We start from the raw sequence: 18,572 nt of genomic DNA on the forward strand, positions 1-18,572 counted from the left end.
ATTTTTCCAGCTAACATTTTTGGAGGTCCATGTGCTTTAACTCGATTAGGACTAATGTTTCCTTTACACTCAGCGATAACTCGAGGTAAAAGGTCAAATTTTGAATCTGTAGGGCTATCTCCTGACTGTGATTCACATGTACATTTGTTATCAGAAGCTGACGTTCTAGCATTAACCCTTTCATTAGTGGGTGTTTGGGGTTTAGCTGCTGGAGGTTACAAATCTTTGATGAAATTAGCATGCTTAGTAGTTAAAAGTCTTAATCATACGTCAGTCTTAATCATACGTCGCAGGCTTTAGAAGAATTACTCCTTGATAGTTAAGTTATTAGAAAAGCAACTTTGCAAAATAGAGCTGCTGTTGATTACCTATTGCTAAAACATAATTTAGGGTGTAATGCCTTTGAAGGTATGTGTTTCAATTTAAGTGACCACTCACGATCTATTGAAAGTCATATTCGATGTTTGAGGGATCTCATTTCTCAAGTGTCTCAAGATCGTAATAGAAATTGGTGGGATTGGTTATTTTCATGGATACCTGATATTGGGGGTACACTACGTTACATTTTTGCTTGCATTTTTATTATATTTTCTATTATAATTGCTTGTTGTTGTTGCATTCAAGGTATTCCCAATTTAGTATTAACATTTTGTTGGTTTCAGAGACCGGTTCCTGTGCCACTGGGATATGGAAGATAAATATCAAAATGGTGGAATTGTTATGCTTGATCCAAAATGGTGTGGGTGCGCAATGCATTCTGGGAGCGCTCGGAGCCATGTTGGATATTTACTTCATACCGCAGTGAAACGCTGCACACATTTTGCTGAGTGATTCTCAGTGCTGAGACAAACATGCTTTTCCAAACCTGGTATGCGGTCAAGGCCATTTCTGCTGGGAAAGCTAACGTTGTTATGGCTTGCTACTGTTCTCTGTGGAGCGTGTTTTTAGAGAAGGGAGGCACTGCGCTTCTGGGGGGGGGAAGCTCTCGATTGACCCAGCTAGCAACCGACGGCTGGTCCTCAACTGCGCAAGTGCAATTTCCAGAATGTTTGAGAATTAACTCCCCTTTGTGGAGTGTGTATATATGCGAAAGCCCTGAGGTGGTCAGGTGAGACTTCTGCTGGAGAAAGGACGCTTACGTCCGGCCTTCCTGTGAGCTGTGGTGCTCTCGGCCTGGCTGTTCCTGGGGTCTTCCAGCCGCTTCTGGACGAGATGAGGAATCCTGTTACGCTCACGGTGATGTATTTCTTTTTGACTTCTTTACTTCTGTGTTCTATGTCCTTATTATTTTATGAGTTATTTCTATGTATTTGTAATCTTTGAATAAATAGCCGTAAAGAGCTGATTATCTTCTAAGAGTGCGTGGCTGTGAGTTATTGTGTCTGTCTGTTTATGGTTCAGCGTATTTTCTCTATAATTGCATTGGTGATTTATGGTTGTTCCGTGCACTTTTTGGGGGAGAGCAGTACACTCACCCAGGACATGCTCTACCGGAATCACCAGTAGTGCTGAGTTCAGCGTTGCCAGAGCACGGTAGCCCCTCCATGATGACGGTAGGTGCAAGTATGCCTGTTTGTCACACACCCAGTAGTGGTCCATTAGGGCAGCAGTGCCTTTTTGGGTATCTGGGATCACGAGTGTTCTGTTGCAGCGGATGTTTGAACCCATGGGTACTCTCCCTTCCCTGTGGAAAAGTAGTTCCTATTTTTCTTCATGCTGGATCTTGATTGTTTTTTTTTTGGTTTTTTTTTGAGTGCGGTGACCCAGGTCAGCTTTGAGATTTGCTACGTCCATGTCTGGGCACATGTCGTCCATCCATTTCAACCTTTGTATCTGATAAGCCATGCAGTGCTTAAGCTTTGCACATGACAGTTGCCTCTTGCCAATTATTTTCTGCAAAACACGGCTCCTTGAAACACGTTGCACCTTGAGGCTTGTTTTTGCATATTTTCTCATCTGGAGGTAGCAGTTGTAGTTTTAATGTGTGTGCCTGGAAGGTGCTCCTGATTCTGCATAGTGCGAGGTGGACGAGACATTGGGCTTCTACTTTTGGAGTCTCCTGAGGTACGAAAACCTTAGGCGTACCCGACGTATTGAGGTATCAGTGAACATGCATAGCAGCTACCATTCGTGGCCTGTCTCCCAGTGGTACTCATGTCTGAGAACCACTCGTTAGATTGGTCCGGATGGCGGAGGTCCTATACTTTATATAACCCCAGTCTGTGATACTCCTCATACTTTTGCTGTTGTACTTGTCTTCTTTTCCTACCTTTTGATAGAAGGGATTGGCGTCTAGTTAAAGAGCTTTGCAAGGTGACTTTTGTGCATTAGAGGGCGGTGGGTGATACATTGGGAATGACTCAGTATCTATATCTACATTGGGAGCAGTATTTTGTTGCCAATATGGGGTATCCAACAAGACATTTGGAACAGCAGTAGGGAACATATCATACAATTCAGTACGCCATGAGGTAGTTATGCTATCAGTTTGTGAGGCAGTTTGTAGTGTAAACAAAGTGGGTGTTGGCCCCATACCTATTTCACGTTAAAAACACCTGTTTTCATTATTTACAAATATTTCAGTCTTTGGTTATGTTCCTATGCAAAGTAGTGAGATTAGGCAACATTGTGTTATCCCAAATCAGCTTTACACCATCCTGTATTAAGCTTCCTCCTTCTCGTATTAGTTGTCCCTCACCACCTTCGTTTATGGCTCCCATAATAAAAGATGCTCCCCAGAAAATGATCAATCCTAACACATAACAGTGCTAAATACAATGGCTACAAAAATACAAGCCACAATCATAGCTGTATGCCCTTGTGGCACTTAGTCTATTCCTACTGCTATCTATCGGAGGTAGTTGAGTTGTAGATGGCACCTATAGAAAATATTTGGTGAGGGTTAATAAAAGGTAGATTTTGAATACAATGTAATACCAGATAGGGATTGCAAGAGAAAAAAACAGGGATAAATAGAGCGATTTTCACATAACCGTATAATCTACTTCAAGTAGGTATCGTTGTACGCCTGTATTTTTACACCTGTATTTTTGCAAGTATCTTTTTGTTAATTACTAATGCCCTATCTATTGCACCGCTTTGTCGTTTTTTCATTTTCCTGCGGTGCTTCCGATGTGAGCTCCAACAGGAAATTATGTTGATTGACATTTCCTTATTTATACAATTATCATTCTCATTTTCCTTGACCCATATGGCAGGCATTGGATCAAAGCACTCATTCAGAGAGCCATTTAGGACTCCTTTATGAGCCAGCCTAACGCGGACGGGGCTAGCAGAGATGATCATCTTTAAGGAGAGTTCTTCCTGTGACTTCACTCCAAGGAAAGTAACTCCTAAATGCTTCCATGATAGGTTCGGGACCCAGAGGTGCAGTCTCCCAGTGAGTTTCCATTGGCCACTCGAAGAGGCTTGCTCCACATCAGTTGCAGAGACATTCTTATTACTTTTCCTCTCCTTCACCCACAAAACACTCAAAATCGTCATCCTCATCGTGTCTAGAATAGACTATGCAAACAGCCTCTATCTCGGGACACCAGAATCCCTCCTGAAGAAACTACAACAGATCCAAAATACAGCAGCCAGACTGCTCCTTAAACTATCCAGAAGAGACCACATCACTCCAGCCCTAAAAACACTGCATTGGCTCCCAGTCAAACATCACATCACCTTTAAAACAATGTGCATAACACACAGGGCAATCGTCGGACAAGGAGCTGAATTCCTACAAAAGAAAATAACAATCTACAAGCCAACGAGACTCCTCAGATCAAGCAACAAAATCTGCCTGTAACAAAAACCATACCTTAAGAAAAAACTTGGAGGCTCCTACTTCTCCCACTTAGCTGCAAAAACCTGGAACAACATCCCGAAAGAAATAAGAAACACTAAAGACCACCTACATTTCAGAAAAGTGCAAAGAACCTGGCTCTTCAACATCGCAGATTCAAACTGAAAAAAGCAAAACAACTGAAAGGGAAACACAAAAGGATGACAATTCAGGATGAAACTGACAACATCCAGAATCGACTAAAGAAACTTACTACAACAAGAGAGACAATGCTAAGTAGAATAGGACTCAAGCGACACCCATGAGGACAGAAATCGGCATCCCTAGCCAACTCTAGCCAACAACCTCACCCGCTCCATAATTGCTACCAGGTATCGTACTTGTATAGAGTTGTGTGAATGTTAGCACTTACCACACTTGAACTAAGTTGTGGACATTGGCATTGACCGGATGGAGTTGTGAATGAAGGCAGGTGCTACCCCTGGATGTAATTACAAGTGTTGGCATGTGCCACATTTCTAAGGGGCTGGGAGCGGTAGCCTGCATGAGCGACTGAATAAGATGATTAATGCCGACCAGCCGCCACATATGGATGGAGTAGCCCTGGCTGACCGATGCCGTGCACCAAATGGATTGGGAATGCTCTATGGACCAGATTTGAAAGGACGCACAAACGCCTGCCCCGCATACAGACAAGTGTCACATAGGTGGCCGGGGCCAAACTTGGGTAAAGGTTATGAATGTGATTGGATACCATTTATGAAAGGGACTGAGTGTCAGGCGGCCCCAGATCTGGATGGAGACAGATGCTCGTGCACCCCACCTGGAGAAAATATGGATGTTTAGCGCCTTGCTTCCAGACAGCAACGCCAATTAACCAATCCACTAACAATCTCACCCCTCTGCATACACCTCAAACTCTAACCAAACACAACCACAAACCTACAACACAACAATCCGCACAAACATCACTACACTGCAACAACAAAACAAACCACACATAGACTCGCACAACAGCACACAATGACTACTGACCGTAAAACACCCCAAGACCAGCCAACGGAATTACCGGGTTGTGGCCGCCAACAGTACATCACTGCTCTCTTGCACTTTTCCAGCTTATTTCCACTAACTCACCCCCACCCTCCCCCCTCCTTTTTTTCCAGAGCCGCCAGGGGACCACTCCGGTGGTGATAGTGCGTGGTACAAATATCCTTTAACATGAATCCCTTTTACTTTTACTGCTAAAGGGGTACAATAAATTATCTCATAGGGGCCGTGGAACCTTGGTGAGTTCCAACTTCTTACGAAACTTCGAACATATACTAGTTCTCCAGGCATTGGAGGCTTTGTTGGACTGTCTGGTGCTGCTGTGATTGTATCCGTTTCATTATCTCATGTGAAGGGTGGAGCAATTTGTTTGGCAATACGTCTTTCTGTTATGTAAGGTACTCCTTAAACTCCTCCCCTAACACTGTTGCTGTTCTATGTGCATCTGAAATTCTTCTCACTGGTGACAGTGGCGTTTCCATGCATCTACCAGTTACTATTTCATGAGGGGACAAGTGGTGGTTCAAGCTGGGCTGGGTGTGCAACTGGAATAGGGCAAGAGGCAAACAATACACTCAATTCTTTTTCAGTGTATGGCATGGTTTAGACAATCTACTTTTGAGGAGGCTGTTGATTTTCTCGACCAACCCGTTCGGTTGCCGGTGGAAAATTGACCACATTTTGTGTTTTATTCCCAGTAAGGTTGTTACATTTTTGAAGAGATTGTATACAAAATGTGTTCCGTTGTCAGAGTGTATGACATCACATATTCCCCAGCATGAGAACACCTCTCTCACTAAAAGTTTTGCTGCACTCTTCGCGTCAGGGTGGGCTCAGGGCCCTGCTTCCACCCAGCGTGAAAAAAGGGCAGACCACCACAATTAAGTATCTTGCTCCATTGCACCTTTCTCATGTGTGCATAATCGTTGTGCAGCTCAAGTAAGGGTCCGGCTGGGCGAGGCAATGTTCTGCGTATTGTTCTGAGGGTCATCCCTGAATTGAATGTTTGACATGTGGTACATTCAATTGTCATTTTGTTGAGAGATTCCTGGAGATTTGGTACAAACCAATCTTCCTGGATATCTGCTGCAATGTGGTGTTTTGATGTGTGGGCTGGAAAGTGTAGTTGTTGGAAAGCTACTAGTAATAACTCTACAGGCATCACTACTTTTCCTGTGGTATCCTGTCTCCATTGATCAATAGGGGACTGGGTGCATCCTCATTTTGCCCATAAATTACCGTTATTCAGGGGGGTGCCTTTTTTTGCATTTCTATAATCTGGGCTATGGGTAGTGCATTATATCCCTCCCCCATGGGTTCCTGTTTCCCTTTTAACACATTCTGCTGTTGCTGGTGTTTGGAAATAAGCTACTTGTTTGGCTGCTGCATCCACCGCTGCGTTCCCAAGTGATATTTCATCATTGTTGGTTGTATGGGCTTGCCATTTTGGTCTGGGGACCCATCTGCTCTCCTGAACCCCCTTCTTCTCCATCGTGATAACCCAGCATGTACCGTAGTGGTGACATAAGCCGAATCGGAATATATTGTTACTGCACATCCTTTTGCTGCATGTAGTGCTTCTATTAGGGCTACTAATTCTGCTGCTTGTGCATTAGCAGGCGTTTTTGCACCAAGATTTCATACCCCCCCGACCCCCCTCTCCCCATGCCCCTCCTCCAACCTTACCACTGCAGCCCCAACCTGTTTCTCTCCTGTTTCTGGGCAAATTGGTGCTTTTCACTAACTTTAGGGATGTTATCCTCTTCTCCCACATAGGTTGCTCAATCATGATTCTGCATGTCTCCTACTGTACATGGCTCTGTGAGAAACGTGGCCGGGTTTACTGTTTTGCAGCGTACCACATGGACATTGGGGCTTCTAATTCTGATTTTGTGCACGCTCTGCATGGTGAGGGTAGATTTGGATCGTTCAAGGATGGCAAATAATGAGTGTTCAACGTACAATGTGACGGAACATCCCATTACAAGTGTGGAGCTTTTTTCTAATGAAAAGGCGGCTGCAAGAGCTTGTTCGCATGCAAAGTGTCCCTGCATTACTGAATCAAGTGTACTGCTGTAATAAGCCAGTGGTTTGTAGCCCAGGTATGATTTTTGTGTCATTACTGCAGTCATTAGTGTTCCGTTTGAGTGTGAAAACAGGGAAAATTCTCGTTTATAATCAGGGGTTGCTAGGACAGGCGCTGTGCTTATTAGCTCCTTTAGCATTTCAGGTGACCATTTTATTGATACCTTGTCCTTCTGTGCTTCTTTTAGCCCTTGCAATAGAGGTGGGGTTTATTTATGTATTTATTGAATTAGCTGATAAATCAACTTTACAATGTTGGGGCTTCAAAATGTATCATTTAAACAAAAGATCCGATACGTTTGAAAATCACATTCTTATACTCCTCAATTAGGGTCTATTCGCACGTTCACACAATCACTCATGGTCGTAAGTGTTCCTCTTAAGTCATTATTCATAAAATCACATTAAATCAATTTAAATTATTCATAAAATAGTTGTCAATTTCAGCGCATGCAAGAAATTTATAGCAGCAATTCGAAATGAAGCCACATGACCTGTAAATAGACTTGCCATATTTGATCACAGGTAACTGTACGGTACTTGCTCAACAGTTTTTTAAAGTGCAATATGCGTAGATCATTCAACCTTGTGCAGTTAGTCAATAGATGTTGTAACATTTTTGTTTTAATGTCCAAACAAAATCGACATACATTTTCATGGTTATGGATTTGACCACATCTGTTCTGTATATCTCTTGTTGGCCATAGATTAAATCTTAGACTTAAAAAAACATTTTCTTTTCATGAAATTGATTATTTTTTAAATATTTATACTTCTGGCACATTTCCCTGGTTTTGAATCTGATCATTTTGGAACAGTTTGGTTTTTTCTAAATTTGGATTTTCAATTAAGACTTGTAGGGATATTTCCACTTGCATTAAAGTCAGACTATTTTCATCATTCCATTTCTCTACAAATTTGAGTGGTTGTAAACATATATTTCGAAAGAATACTTATCTTTAAATCAGGAGCTACAAGACATTTTATGAATAGGGAGATTACCTGCCATAGATATCTAGAGTACAGCAAAATCAAACCTATTTCGTAACGCACCTACACAACCGGAACGATTTAGGTAACCCCAAAACGCGCTGCAAATATTGGCCTTCAAACTTCTGAAAAGTCACTTCAGTAAGTATAAAGTAGTATGGGTGTGACTTTTTGTCTATAGAATGTAATGATGGGACTAAGGGAAAATGTTCCATACTTTGCTTGAATAAGGAGTGATTGAGCTATTGCTGTGGCCAATTTCGTGTCTAGATTCATGAAGTATGGTGTATCCATCTTATTATTCCTGCTATTCCTAAATGTGTACTGCTGTCCTTGAAGCAACCAATTCTTGTACTTTGCATTTCATCTATTGTTATTACATATCAGAATTTTTATTTTATTCAGATTGTTAGTAAATTTTGATCAGCGTACTTGGATAAAGCATCAAATAAACCTTGGAGACCTTGAGGTATCTTTGACATTAAAACAAGGTGGTCCGCATAGTGTGGAGCGTGGATTTGTTGTTCGCAGATCTTAGAAGCATCACTATCAATATCCTAAAATTCCCCACGCATATCCATGATGAAAAAATGAGTGTGCTGAGGCAAGTATACATCCCTGCCTCAGCCCTCAATATGTTGGAATTAATGGAGTCATATCACCCTTCATGGATGTTCTTATTTGTACCTGAGTTTTAGTATGCAGTGCTTCAATCAGGACACGAAGTGTCACCAGGCAATTTGTTCTTTTCTTCTTTTTTTTTTTTGTGCTCGTCTCAATTTCTGGAAAGATCTCTCTCGATCCAATGCGGCCTGAAAATCTACAAAGGCCATATAGAGCAGTTGCCCAGTGATAAAGTGATTGTTTAATTGCAGTGATGGTATATAAATTAATGGCTGTGCCCAGACCTGCCACAAAGCCAGTCTGAAAGCGATTTTGGATGGTTCATAGATCTCTCAAAATGAGTCTTGAGAAGAACTTGCCAGGAACGTCAAGAAGGGTGATCAGTCGGTAGTTGGAAGGACTCGACCGATCACCCTTCTTGAAGATTGGGACAATTATTGAGGGTCGCCCGGAATCTGGAATTTTACTGGTGTCTAAAACATGTCGAAATATATTAAAGGACGGTTGCCCAATTCTGGGGATGTTTAAACATTCTATTGTGAAGGCCATCCCGGCCCGGGGCTCGGGAGTTGCTCCATTTATTAATAAGTATAAAACCTCCTTGTCAAACTCCAGATGAAAGGTAGGAGTGAGCGACAACAGCAGAGCACTCGGACTAACAAGTGGATGTGCATAAAGTTTTGTATAGTGACAAATCCATTGTTCGTTTGTAACACCGTTAATTTGTACTGGTAGTTGTGTATTATGAGTTGCCAGATTTAAAAATCCCCATATCTGCGCCGAATTTTTATCAATAATGGCTCTCAACTCACCATCAGTTTGATAGAGGAAGGTTTTTTTTGGATCTACGCCATTTATATTTGCATTTCTGAGATCTTAACAAGGCTGGGCTTTCATGAGCAGGCCTCAAAGCACTAGTTTTTTTCTGATTTCTCAATTCTTTCGATCATATCCCTCTAGGTCAAATGTATTTTCTTTTTTTTGTAGATGTTCCCAGCATTCGAGACAAAGTGAATCTTGAATAACTGCAAGGCGTTGATGTAATTATCATCAGATGTGTTAATAATCTCCTCTGTTCTGGATTGAGCCTCAGTGATATTCTCATTAAGGAGATTGAGCAGTTTGTGATTCCAACTGAAATGCGTTCTTGCATTAACTTCTAAATGCTCACTATACCGCCTATGGTTGTTCTGAGAAAAAGTTGCCTTCATGTGACATTGAAGTGTGAGCATTTCATGGTCACTCGTGATCTTTTTCACCACTTCAAATTTCTGAATTTGAGAGAATTTACCTAAATCAATATAGGAACATCATCTCTAATCGTACCATTTAGCATATGCAGCTGGCATTCATCCATCAAGGATGCCCATCTGTCATATGCTGCATTTTTTTTCTTTTCGTCAGAAGTTAGACAATCTATATTCAGATTGCCTGCAATGATAACATTTGTGATCTCAGGGGTTGAATCTATCAAATTTAACAATTTTTCAGTCATTAAAGAATTTGTGGTCCACCAATGCTGCATAATTTCTATACACGTTGATTAAAGCATCACACCCTCCACTATAACAAATCTTAACCATTTGTAGATGTGAATTAGAGGCCCATGTTTGTAAGGTCAGGCCTCTATTATTCTTACTAGCTACCATAAGGCCTGACGTAGGGCATCCTTTATTTTTGACTAGGGCTGGAATTAAATTGTTTAGTTATCCCACACAGGCTGTTCTACTAACCATGTTTCTTGACACATTAATATGTCAAACAAGTCAATTAAGTTTGCACTTTGGTTGCATAAATGAACATGCCCTAGAGTGTTCCAACAAGCTAGTTATCTGGCATTGAGTCAGATAGCTAGCATTTGTCATGTGTTTTCCAATGCTCTATTGACTCCTTAAATTTGTCTGAGTGTTTTGAGGGCAAGGAATGTGACTCATATCTGGAGTATTGTGCCAACTCAACAATGTTATCCATTGTTAGCTTGGGGGTTAAATGTCATTGACTCTTGTGCTACTATGAAGCCCAGTCTAAAAAGATCAATTTATGCTTACCAAATAGTGTTTCTCACTACACCTGAGCGTATTCAGTCTCTCACAATTGACAGATCTTCATTGTTTAAAAACTCCACTTGTTCAATGTCTGTTGAAGTTATTGATGTATTTCAGCAAATATATTCAAGATACTAGAGCAACATTGATCATAAATGGAGAATGGTGACGGGCGACACTTCATAATCAACCAATGACAGGGGTTTATATTATTTTGTTGTCCGCAGGGTGTTAATAGCTCCAGATCCCTTCATAGTGTTAACTTCTGGACTTTGTACTGCCGGCCCTGACTCTACAAATTTATCATTATTTTGACTAGTAGATTTTTTATAAGCTAGATATTCTTCAAAAGTAATCTCCTGGTCACCTGGTTCTCTTTCAGTTGTTCTCACTTCCTCTACTAGACTTGGAGGTTTTGATTTTTATCAAAGTATTCCATGGATTTCTGTATTTCGGCCCTTATTTGCGGCAAGAGTATCATTGAACATTGTTTTTATGTCTGGTTCCACGTTTGTATGCTGGGATTGAAAATCTTTGTTAGGGCTCTTCACAGATGCCAGCGGGTTGTCGCCAATATTTCTTTGTTCATCTTTTATCGTAGATATGAGATCTAAGGGTTGATAAGTTGGGCAGTTTCACTTTGGAGCGATTGCCCTCATTTGTACCACAGGTCATGTTTTTGCATTTAGTCAGGACAGCAGTGCTAGCAATTGCATTTTGTGTTTTCGGTCCATTCATTTTTTTGTATAAATTGTTTGACTTGTGATGAGGATGTAGATTTCGTTATTTTTTCATCTTTGGACTTCTTTTTTTGTGACTGTTATTATCTCGGGCCAAAATGTTTCTACGATTAGTAGTTTACGTTTGGAATATCGAGTGTGAATTCAGAGGTTGAGATTTTACAAGGCATGCCAGTGTTGACTTCACCGGAGGATCAATACATTTTTTCAAATTATCTATAATTGGAGTATCTTCAGCACTAAGTGCCTCCTCAGATTGTATTAAATGCGGAATAGCGGGAATAACTATAGTGTCACCTGCTTGATCCTCATGCATTATGGAGTTTGGTTTCAATTTCACTAAACGATCTCCCAGATAGTTGTCATGCAACAGGGATTTAGTCAGTCCTCTATGTTCACTGTTTTGTAGTGATCCCATCCACTGCATGATCTGTTCAATCTGACAATTTTGTTTAGTGATTTTAAAATCTAACCTATCAAACAACTTAGCTAAGGATTGAATAGTAGTGTGCATTGCCATAAAGGTGATTTCTAGAAGTGGAGGCTGGGATTTGGGTAATTCCTGATTTGCATATGGGGTTTGCACTCCATTAATTGGAAAGCCGCTCCTAAGGGGGCATCGGCTGAATAATAGATGAAGCCGACAAATCTGGTCGGGAGATTTTAAAATATCTGGTGATGGAGATAGTGAGCTTGATATGTGAGTTGAGTCAACAGGTTTGGGTTAAGCTGGAGAAATCATTTCCTTATGGGTAACACTCACATTTCTAGGCGGGCACCAATGAATTAGAAATTTCAATCGGCCTTGTGCTAATTATATCAATCTTATTGGAAATATCAAGAATTCCCACTTCCTTAGCTAAAAATACATCTTGCATGGGCATGTTACTTATCGTAGCCATAGTTTGACATGGTGTTTGTAATGGGTGAAATAAGTCTTGGGCACCAGTTGTAGCGAAGCCCTATTTCCCGCTAGCAAGTAGCACTGAATCAGAAACATTGTCAAGACATGCAGTTAGCATCTGCACTTCGTTGGTTTGAGTTGAGAAAAATACAGGATTTTCTATATCGGTAGGAGTAACAAAACAATCCGTGTCAGGCAGTGTAGCAACAATATCAGACCAAATTTTGCAAAACTCAGGGATTTCCACATTCGCTGGCTTGTTTTTCATAATCTAAAAAGGTTTTTTTGTTTTTTTTGCTGAGGGAGGTCAAGCGAGCAGGTTTCGGTGAACAAGCTTTAGGTATAGCTGAGGCTCTAGTGACCACAGTACGAAGCAACATTTTTGGTTGTAATAAAGTGGGATTGCATCCACAAACTCGGTGCTCAGTCTCCACAAAGAGAGAGCCTTTGGCACCAAGTAGGAATTTGAAAGCGCTGAAAGAAAAACAAATAGTTCTATGAGCACACCACAACCCGCTCTCAAAAGGCTCAGCTGCTTGCTGCTCGTGTCACAGCGAAGCAGCTCTCCTCACACACTTCCCGAATGCCCGCGCACAAATGCGCGGGCGTTCTGTAGATATAGGAAGTGACAAGGCAGAAGGAGGAGCACGCCAAAACCGGCGTTTCCGTAGAAAAATGTAGCAAGTTGGCAGTAACAGGAATCCAAACAGATCGGAAGATAATTGTGAAGCAGGACTATCCACACACTGGGGAACCAAGCAGCAAAGCAGCTCCCCTCACACACTTCCCGAACGCACTTTCATTCTTCTGGGTGTTGCAGTCTGCTGGTTTGCTGAGATAGCTAACGTCTATATTGTTAGATTTTGGTGGTCACAAAGAGCTTTAATTTTTTTTCTTTTACAGGCGGAGTCGGAGGGGTTCTCACACTTCCATTTGTATGTATGTGCTGCGTTCCTGATCAAGTGGAGGAAGGCGATCCTGGATGAAGAAGACTTCCAGGTGAATGGCTTATTGGTAATCCTGCTTTATGGTGCTAGAGGAAGGTTCTCTTCATGCTCCCAAATGGATCTTTTGTTCCATGATCATTGCCCCTGTACTCAGTACCTTCTTACAGAGGGCTCTGAAGCTATTCCAAGCTGTGTGCGGTTTCATACAAAACGCATATCTAGATATTGATCACGTACACCCCCTCAGGCACGACCAGCCAATAAGGAACTACCCAGAGCCCAACACAAAAGAGGATGTTCTTGCAATAAGGGGCATGCGTGTAATTGCCCTCATTTGTACCACAGGTCATGTTTTTGCATTTAGTCAGGACAGCAGTGCTAGCAATTGCATTTTGTGTTTTCGGTCCATTCATTTTTTGTATAAATTGTTTGACTTGTGTTGAGGATGTAGATTTCGTTATTTTTTCATCGTTGGACTTCTTTTTTTGTGACTGTTATTAGCTCGGGCCAAAATGTTTCTACGATTAGTAGTTTGCGTTTGGAATATCGAGTGTGAATTCAGAGGTTGAGATTTTACAAGGCATGCCAGTGTTGACTTCACCGGAGGATCAATACATTTTTTGGTAAACCTGCTTTATGGTGCTAGAGGAAGGTTCTCTTCATGCTCCCAAATGGATCTTTTGTTCCATGATCATTGCCCCTGTACTCGGTACCTTCTTACAGAGGGCTCTGAAGCTATTCCAAGCTGTGTGCGGTTTCATACAAAACCGCACACAGCTTCATAACAGAGGTGTTAATAGTAGTTGCATTTAAACAAAAGTGCTGATGCAGTGGAGATGGAAAACAAGGTTTTGAGCAGAGCCGGTCTTCTATTACCTTGAAACCGGAGGTAGTGCTGGTGAATAGAGGGTGGGGGGCTTTGGTGCAGCAACTGGGGACTTGTGGGTGTGAATCTGCTAAGAATCTTAATGTGGACAGTGTTTGCCGGCACGGAATGGCTGAGAGGAGGCTGCTGTGGGAGTAAGTTGCTAACCACTGCAACAAATGTACATTTCCAGCAGTAATTTCAGCCATTGTCCAGTGCTCCAGATTAGCTGATGCTAATCTTTAATATTTGTTTCACAGAAGAAATGTACTTTTGATTCTTTCACTCCCCTAGATTTCTTTTCTCAAATCTTTGTAGGTTTGATGTTGATTGATGTATTTGAACATTTTGTCAAAATAGCTGACAGTAGGCTCAACAATTATGTGGTATCCAGTGATAATATTGCAGGAAATAATGACTGAATTTGCACAGATGAAAAATATTGCTAGAATTAATATTGGGTAAAAAATACAGATCAGCAGAATAAATATTGAAATAAAGGCAAGAAAGTGTAATGATAGGGTTGAGTTTAATGTGTAAAGGAAACATATTTAGGTTACAAATGGGATAAAATGGGAGGGAGACGTGGAGAGTTTAGCAGTAGGAGAGGTAAGGGGGGCCGCCAAATCACGGACAATGTAAAAGCCATGTTGATATTTTTTCTTAAAATATTTTTTGCACTTTATAATTGTACGTCACTATTATTTCAGCAATAAAATCACAGTAAACCCAATTATGTATATGGTTTCTAATGCTGACCTTGTTTTTCATTTGCAGGGCCTTCTAATGTTGTTACAAAACCTTCCCACTATACATTGGGGCAATGAGGAGATTGGGCTCCTTCTAGCTGAGGCGTATAGACTCAAGTACATGTTTGCTGATGCACCCAACCACTATAGACGATAGGTGCCAACTTGAGATGGCCTTGCGTGTTCTTCATTGGAGTCTCTGACGTGTAGAACTCTTCCGACGCCTAGTCGGGAACCATTGTATGTTCTTACAAACTGTCTTAATTTGCTGTGTGCCTACCTGACATTCTGCATCTGTGGACAGGCTACCTGACCTGCAGTATTTCATGCTGTGTGGAGACCTGTGAGGTGGGGAAGAAGCATAAACAAGAATGCTGGCCCATTCCAAATGAAGAGGCTGCAAGATCAGAAGGTCTACACAATTCAGACTCAAGATTAAGCCACACAGTGTGGACTAAGGCTTGGCTGTCGAGCAAAAGAACCTAACTAGTTTGCGAGACACAGCAGAGGATGCGAATTGTGCTTGCACCATCTTGCCAACCTGCCAGAGTATACATTGCCTTCGAAGCCCAGGGTGGTGATCCTCTGTTCTGCCTCATCCTCTTTTTGCCACAAATCGGTCATGGTTTAATCCAGTAAAATGGTGCAGTCCTCTGGAGACTATATGGAAGACAGTTCGGAGGAGTACACGTGGGGTGAGAGGAATCATTTGAAACGCGCACATTGGTGCAGGCTCCAGATTACCAAGATGGATGTGTATGCGGGTGCTTGCAGCTCCCTATAGCAGCGTGCGTGCGGCTGTGCATGTGACTCTGTGGGCAGCGTGCTTGCTTTTAGCTTAGGTAGTTGCATGTCTGAGGATGGTGTTCCAAAAAGGCTGTGCTCATTTTATTTGGATTGTGTGTGGAAGTGTGCACAATTGTGGTAGGTTGAGGATGGAACTTGGCGGGCGGGTGACCAGTGTGCTTGTGTGGGGGCAAGGAGGCAAGTGGGGGGTATAGGTTTACTTGGGTGAAGCTCTTTGACCTGTGACAGTGGAATATTTTGCAATATGAGCAACTGCTCGCTCCTCACCCCAATCATCTCTGTATACAGTAGTGTACAGGCAAGAATGCTGAACTTCGTGGGATTTTATAAGAAGGCAGAGTACTGATCTCTTTAATCTGACATATGGCTGTGAACATTACATTCTGTGGGTTTGCAGACACCAACAGTACAATTGATCAACTGCTTGTGGGATGGAATGTAGCGTGCCATGGGGCTTCTCGTGCATACCCACGGTTCTGAGGCATTATGTTTGTATATATCCTTCAGGATTCTCTGTGTATATCAATGAAGATGTACAATATAGGTCTTCTGTCTGGGAATATTTTGTATTTATACTATGTTTTGTGGCCTGCATTGGCATTAAGACCCACCTCTGCCCAGGGAGGGACACATTCTATACATTTGAAGTCTGCACTTCTGAATTTAAACTCTGTATTAAAATCCAGTGATTTAGGGGTGTAGGTTGGAGTGTGTGTATAGAAGGGGGTTTAGCACAGAGCAGACTATTGACCAGCATCCCACTGTGGTAATGATAGCTATTGCAGAGCAAGTGTTTTGGGGGGGAAAAAAACTCCTTGAATGAGCAGGCATCACAGCAGATGTTTATCAGCCAGTTTCAGAGGCAGTGTGCAGTCTTTCCCTTTTAGATTTTGCCTGGCAAATATCCGGTTTGTTGCATAAGGCACGAAGTTCAGAATTGTGAATTTGTGTATTTCATCGCTTGCTCATTGTTAACACTCCACATGATCCCACCAGGTGACTTTTAACTGACTCTTCCCTCAGTTAAATCATTGACTCAGATATGCTTGAAAATTACATATGCTGGGAAGAAATGTATGAATAACTGGATTAATTTATTTTGTCTTCATAATTATGGTGTCCTTTCTTTACCCCCTGCATGCAGAAGTGAAAGGTGGAAGTAATGTAAGTTGTGCAAAAAGCAGCAATTAGAAAGTATGATTGGACCAGAAGGAAATTGTAGGCTTGCTTGGAAAAACGCTGACAGCTGAAATGGCACAGAGCAAGGGTCCTTGTGTGTTAGAGGGCAATGACCATATGCAATATGACATTGCCCTGGGCTAATGAATGAAAGGCATGGGATCCTAAGTCAGTTACACAAAGCAAAGAGATTTCTCGGGCACCACTAGCAAGAACGGTCCATTGGGATAGAATTGCACAGGGAAATTGCTCATGGAAACAGAGACCAAGGGCAATGACAAAAAGGCATAGGGCACTGGGGAAAAGGCCTTTGGGAGGGGGAAGGATTGTGTCCATGATAACATTGTTGGAGTTGGCAAGGGAAAGGGATCATGTGAAACCAAAAGCAAACAAGGAGAATGAGCCTTTGAGACCAAAAGCAAGGAAGCGAGAATGGATCTTTGAGACCAAAAACAATGAAGGATTGACTTGCGAAACCAACAACAAAGAAGGTGGGGTGGTATTTGTGGGGCTGAAAGCAAGGAAGGCGCCTGTGCCTGCAAGACCAGAAGCCGCAAACAGGCAAGCGCTTGCTAGATTAAAATCGGTGTAGGAGAACGGACCTTTGTGACCAAAAGTATGCATGCACAAATGGTCTTGCAAGACCGAACACCAAAGCAAGGAAAGAACAGGGGCCTATGAGACCAAGAGCAAAGAAGGGTGAATGGGCCTCTGAGACCAAAAGCAAGGAATGAGACATAGGCCTGCAAGTTCAAAAGTCAGTATGGAGAAATGATGGATCTATGAGACCAGAAGGAAGGAAGGAAGGAAGGAGAAGATGCAAGCACGACCAAAACCAGGGATGGAGAAATGAAGGGCCTAGGAGACCAAGGTGCCTGCAAGACCAAAAGCAAGCAAGGAGAAGCGGCCTACAGGACCAAAAGAAAGCGAGGACGGGCCTGTGACACCAAAAGCAAGCAAGGAAGGAAGGAGAATGGACTTATAAGACCAAAAGCAAGCAAGTAGGAGAAGGGGTCTGTGATAACTGAGGAAACAAGCAAGGGGAATGGGCTTACAGGATGAAAAGCAAGGAAGGAGAATGGCCCTGTGAGACCAAAAGCCGGAATGAACTAAAGCCCTAAGTGCTAGAAGGAAGGAACAAGATACGGCTTGGAAAAGGGGTCCCTTGAAGCAGACTCTGAGGCTGTGGAAAATGTTGGTTAAAGACAACCTGGAGTAATATGGATGCAGGTAAATGTACTAGTGAGGGGTAAACTACCAGTGTGAAGGAGGAAGGGACAAGACTAGAACCTTCTGGGAGTACACAATTATTCCTTCAGAGTCTGTAGAAGAGGTAACAATAACAAAAAAGCTCAGAGGGGCAAAGAATGAAAGGAATAAGCAAAGGGGTGTCACGGGCACGAGTATGGAGCTGGCTAGGGCATCTAATGCCAAAGCAAGACTTTCTTGGAGGGAAGATGGTCCCAAAATGAACTTGTAGCTCAAGGCCCACAGTGGGCTTGATTTGCAGGGGCGGAAGGAATTGGCCAAGGGGTGATGAGAGAGTGAGTGCTTGATTTTTTAATAGAATATCAGAGCCCATGTCCAGTGTAAAGCCACACTTAACCACAACAATCCAAAGTTCTCACTAATTTCCTAATGTTTGTTTTTAACGTCTCAGGCAATCGGATGTCAGTTATCTTGTGTGCCTTTGTAATTTCATTTTTTATTTGATTTTTTTAATTCCAGTCGTACTGGTGGAAAAGATTCATTATAAATGAAGAAGAACTAGTTACTCTT

The 18,572-nt window shown here is 42.1% G+C and overlaps 1 protein-coding gene across 1 annotated transcript in view; it reads left to right on the forward strand.

The window, feature by feature from the left end:
• Nucleotides 1-16,725, forward strand: part of TBC1D22B (TBC1 domain family member 22B) — a 455,793-nt gene extending 439,068 nt beyond the window's left edge. The window contains exons 12-13 of the mRNA XM_069633426.1: nt 13,150-13,245; nt 14,836-16,725. Coding sequence (XP_069489527.1) covers nt 13,150-13,245; nt 14,836-14,964 — 225 coding nt within the window. The 3' untranslated portion in view covers nt 14,965-16,725. The remainder of the gene's footprint in view (nt 1-13,149; nt 13,246-14,835) is intronic.
• Nucleotides 16,726-18,572: the final 1,847 nt, after the last annotated feature.

This window comes from Ambystoma mexicanum, chromosome 13, assembly GCF_040938575.1.
Source record: "Ambystoma mexicanum isolate Mex_15411 chromosome 13, UKY_AmexF1_1, whole genome shotgun sequence".
Taxonomy (NCBI): domain Eukaryota; kingdom Metazoa; phylum Chordata; class Amphibia; order Caudata; family Ambystomatidae; genus Ambystoma; species Ambystoma mexicanum.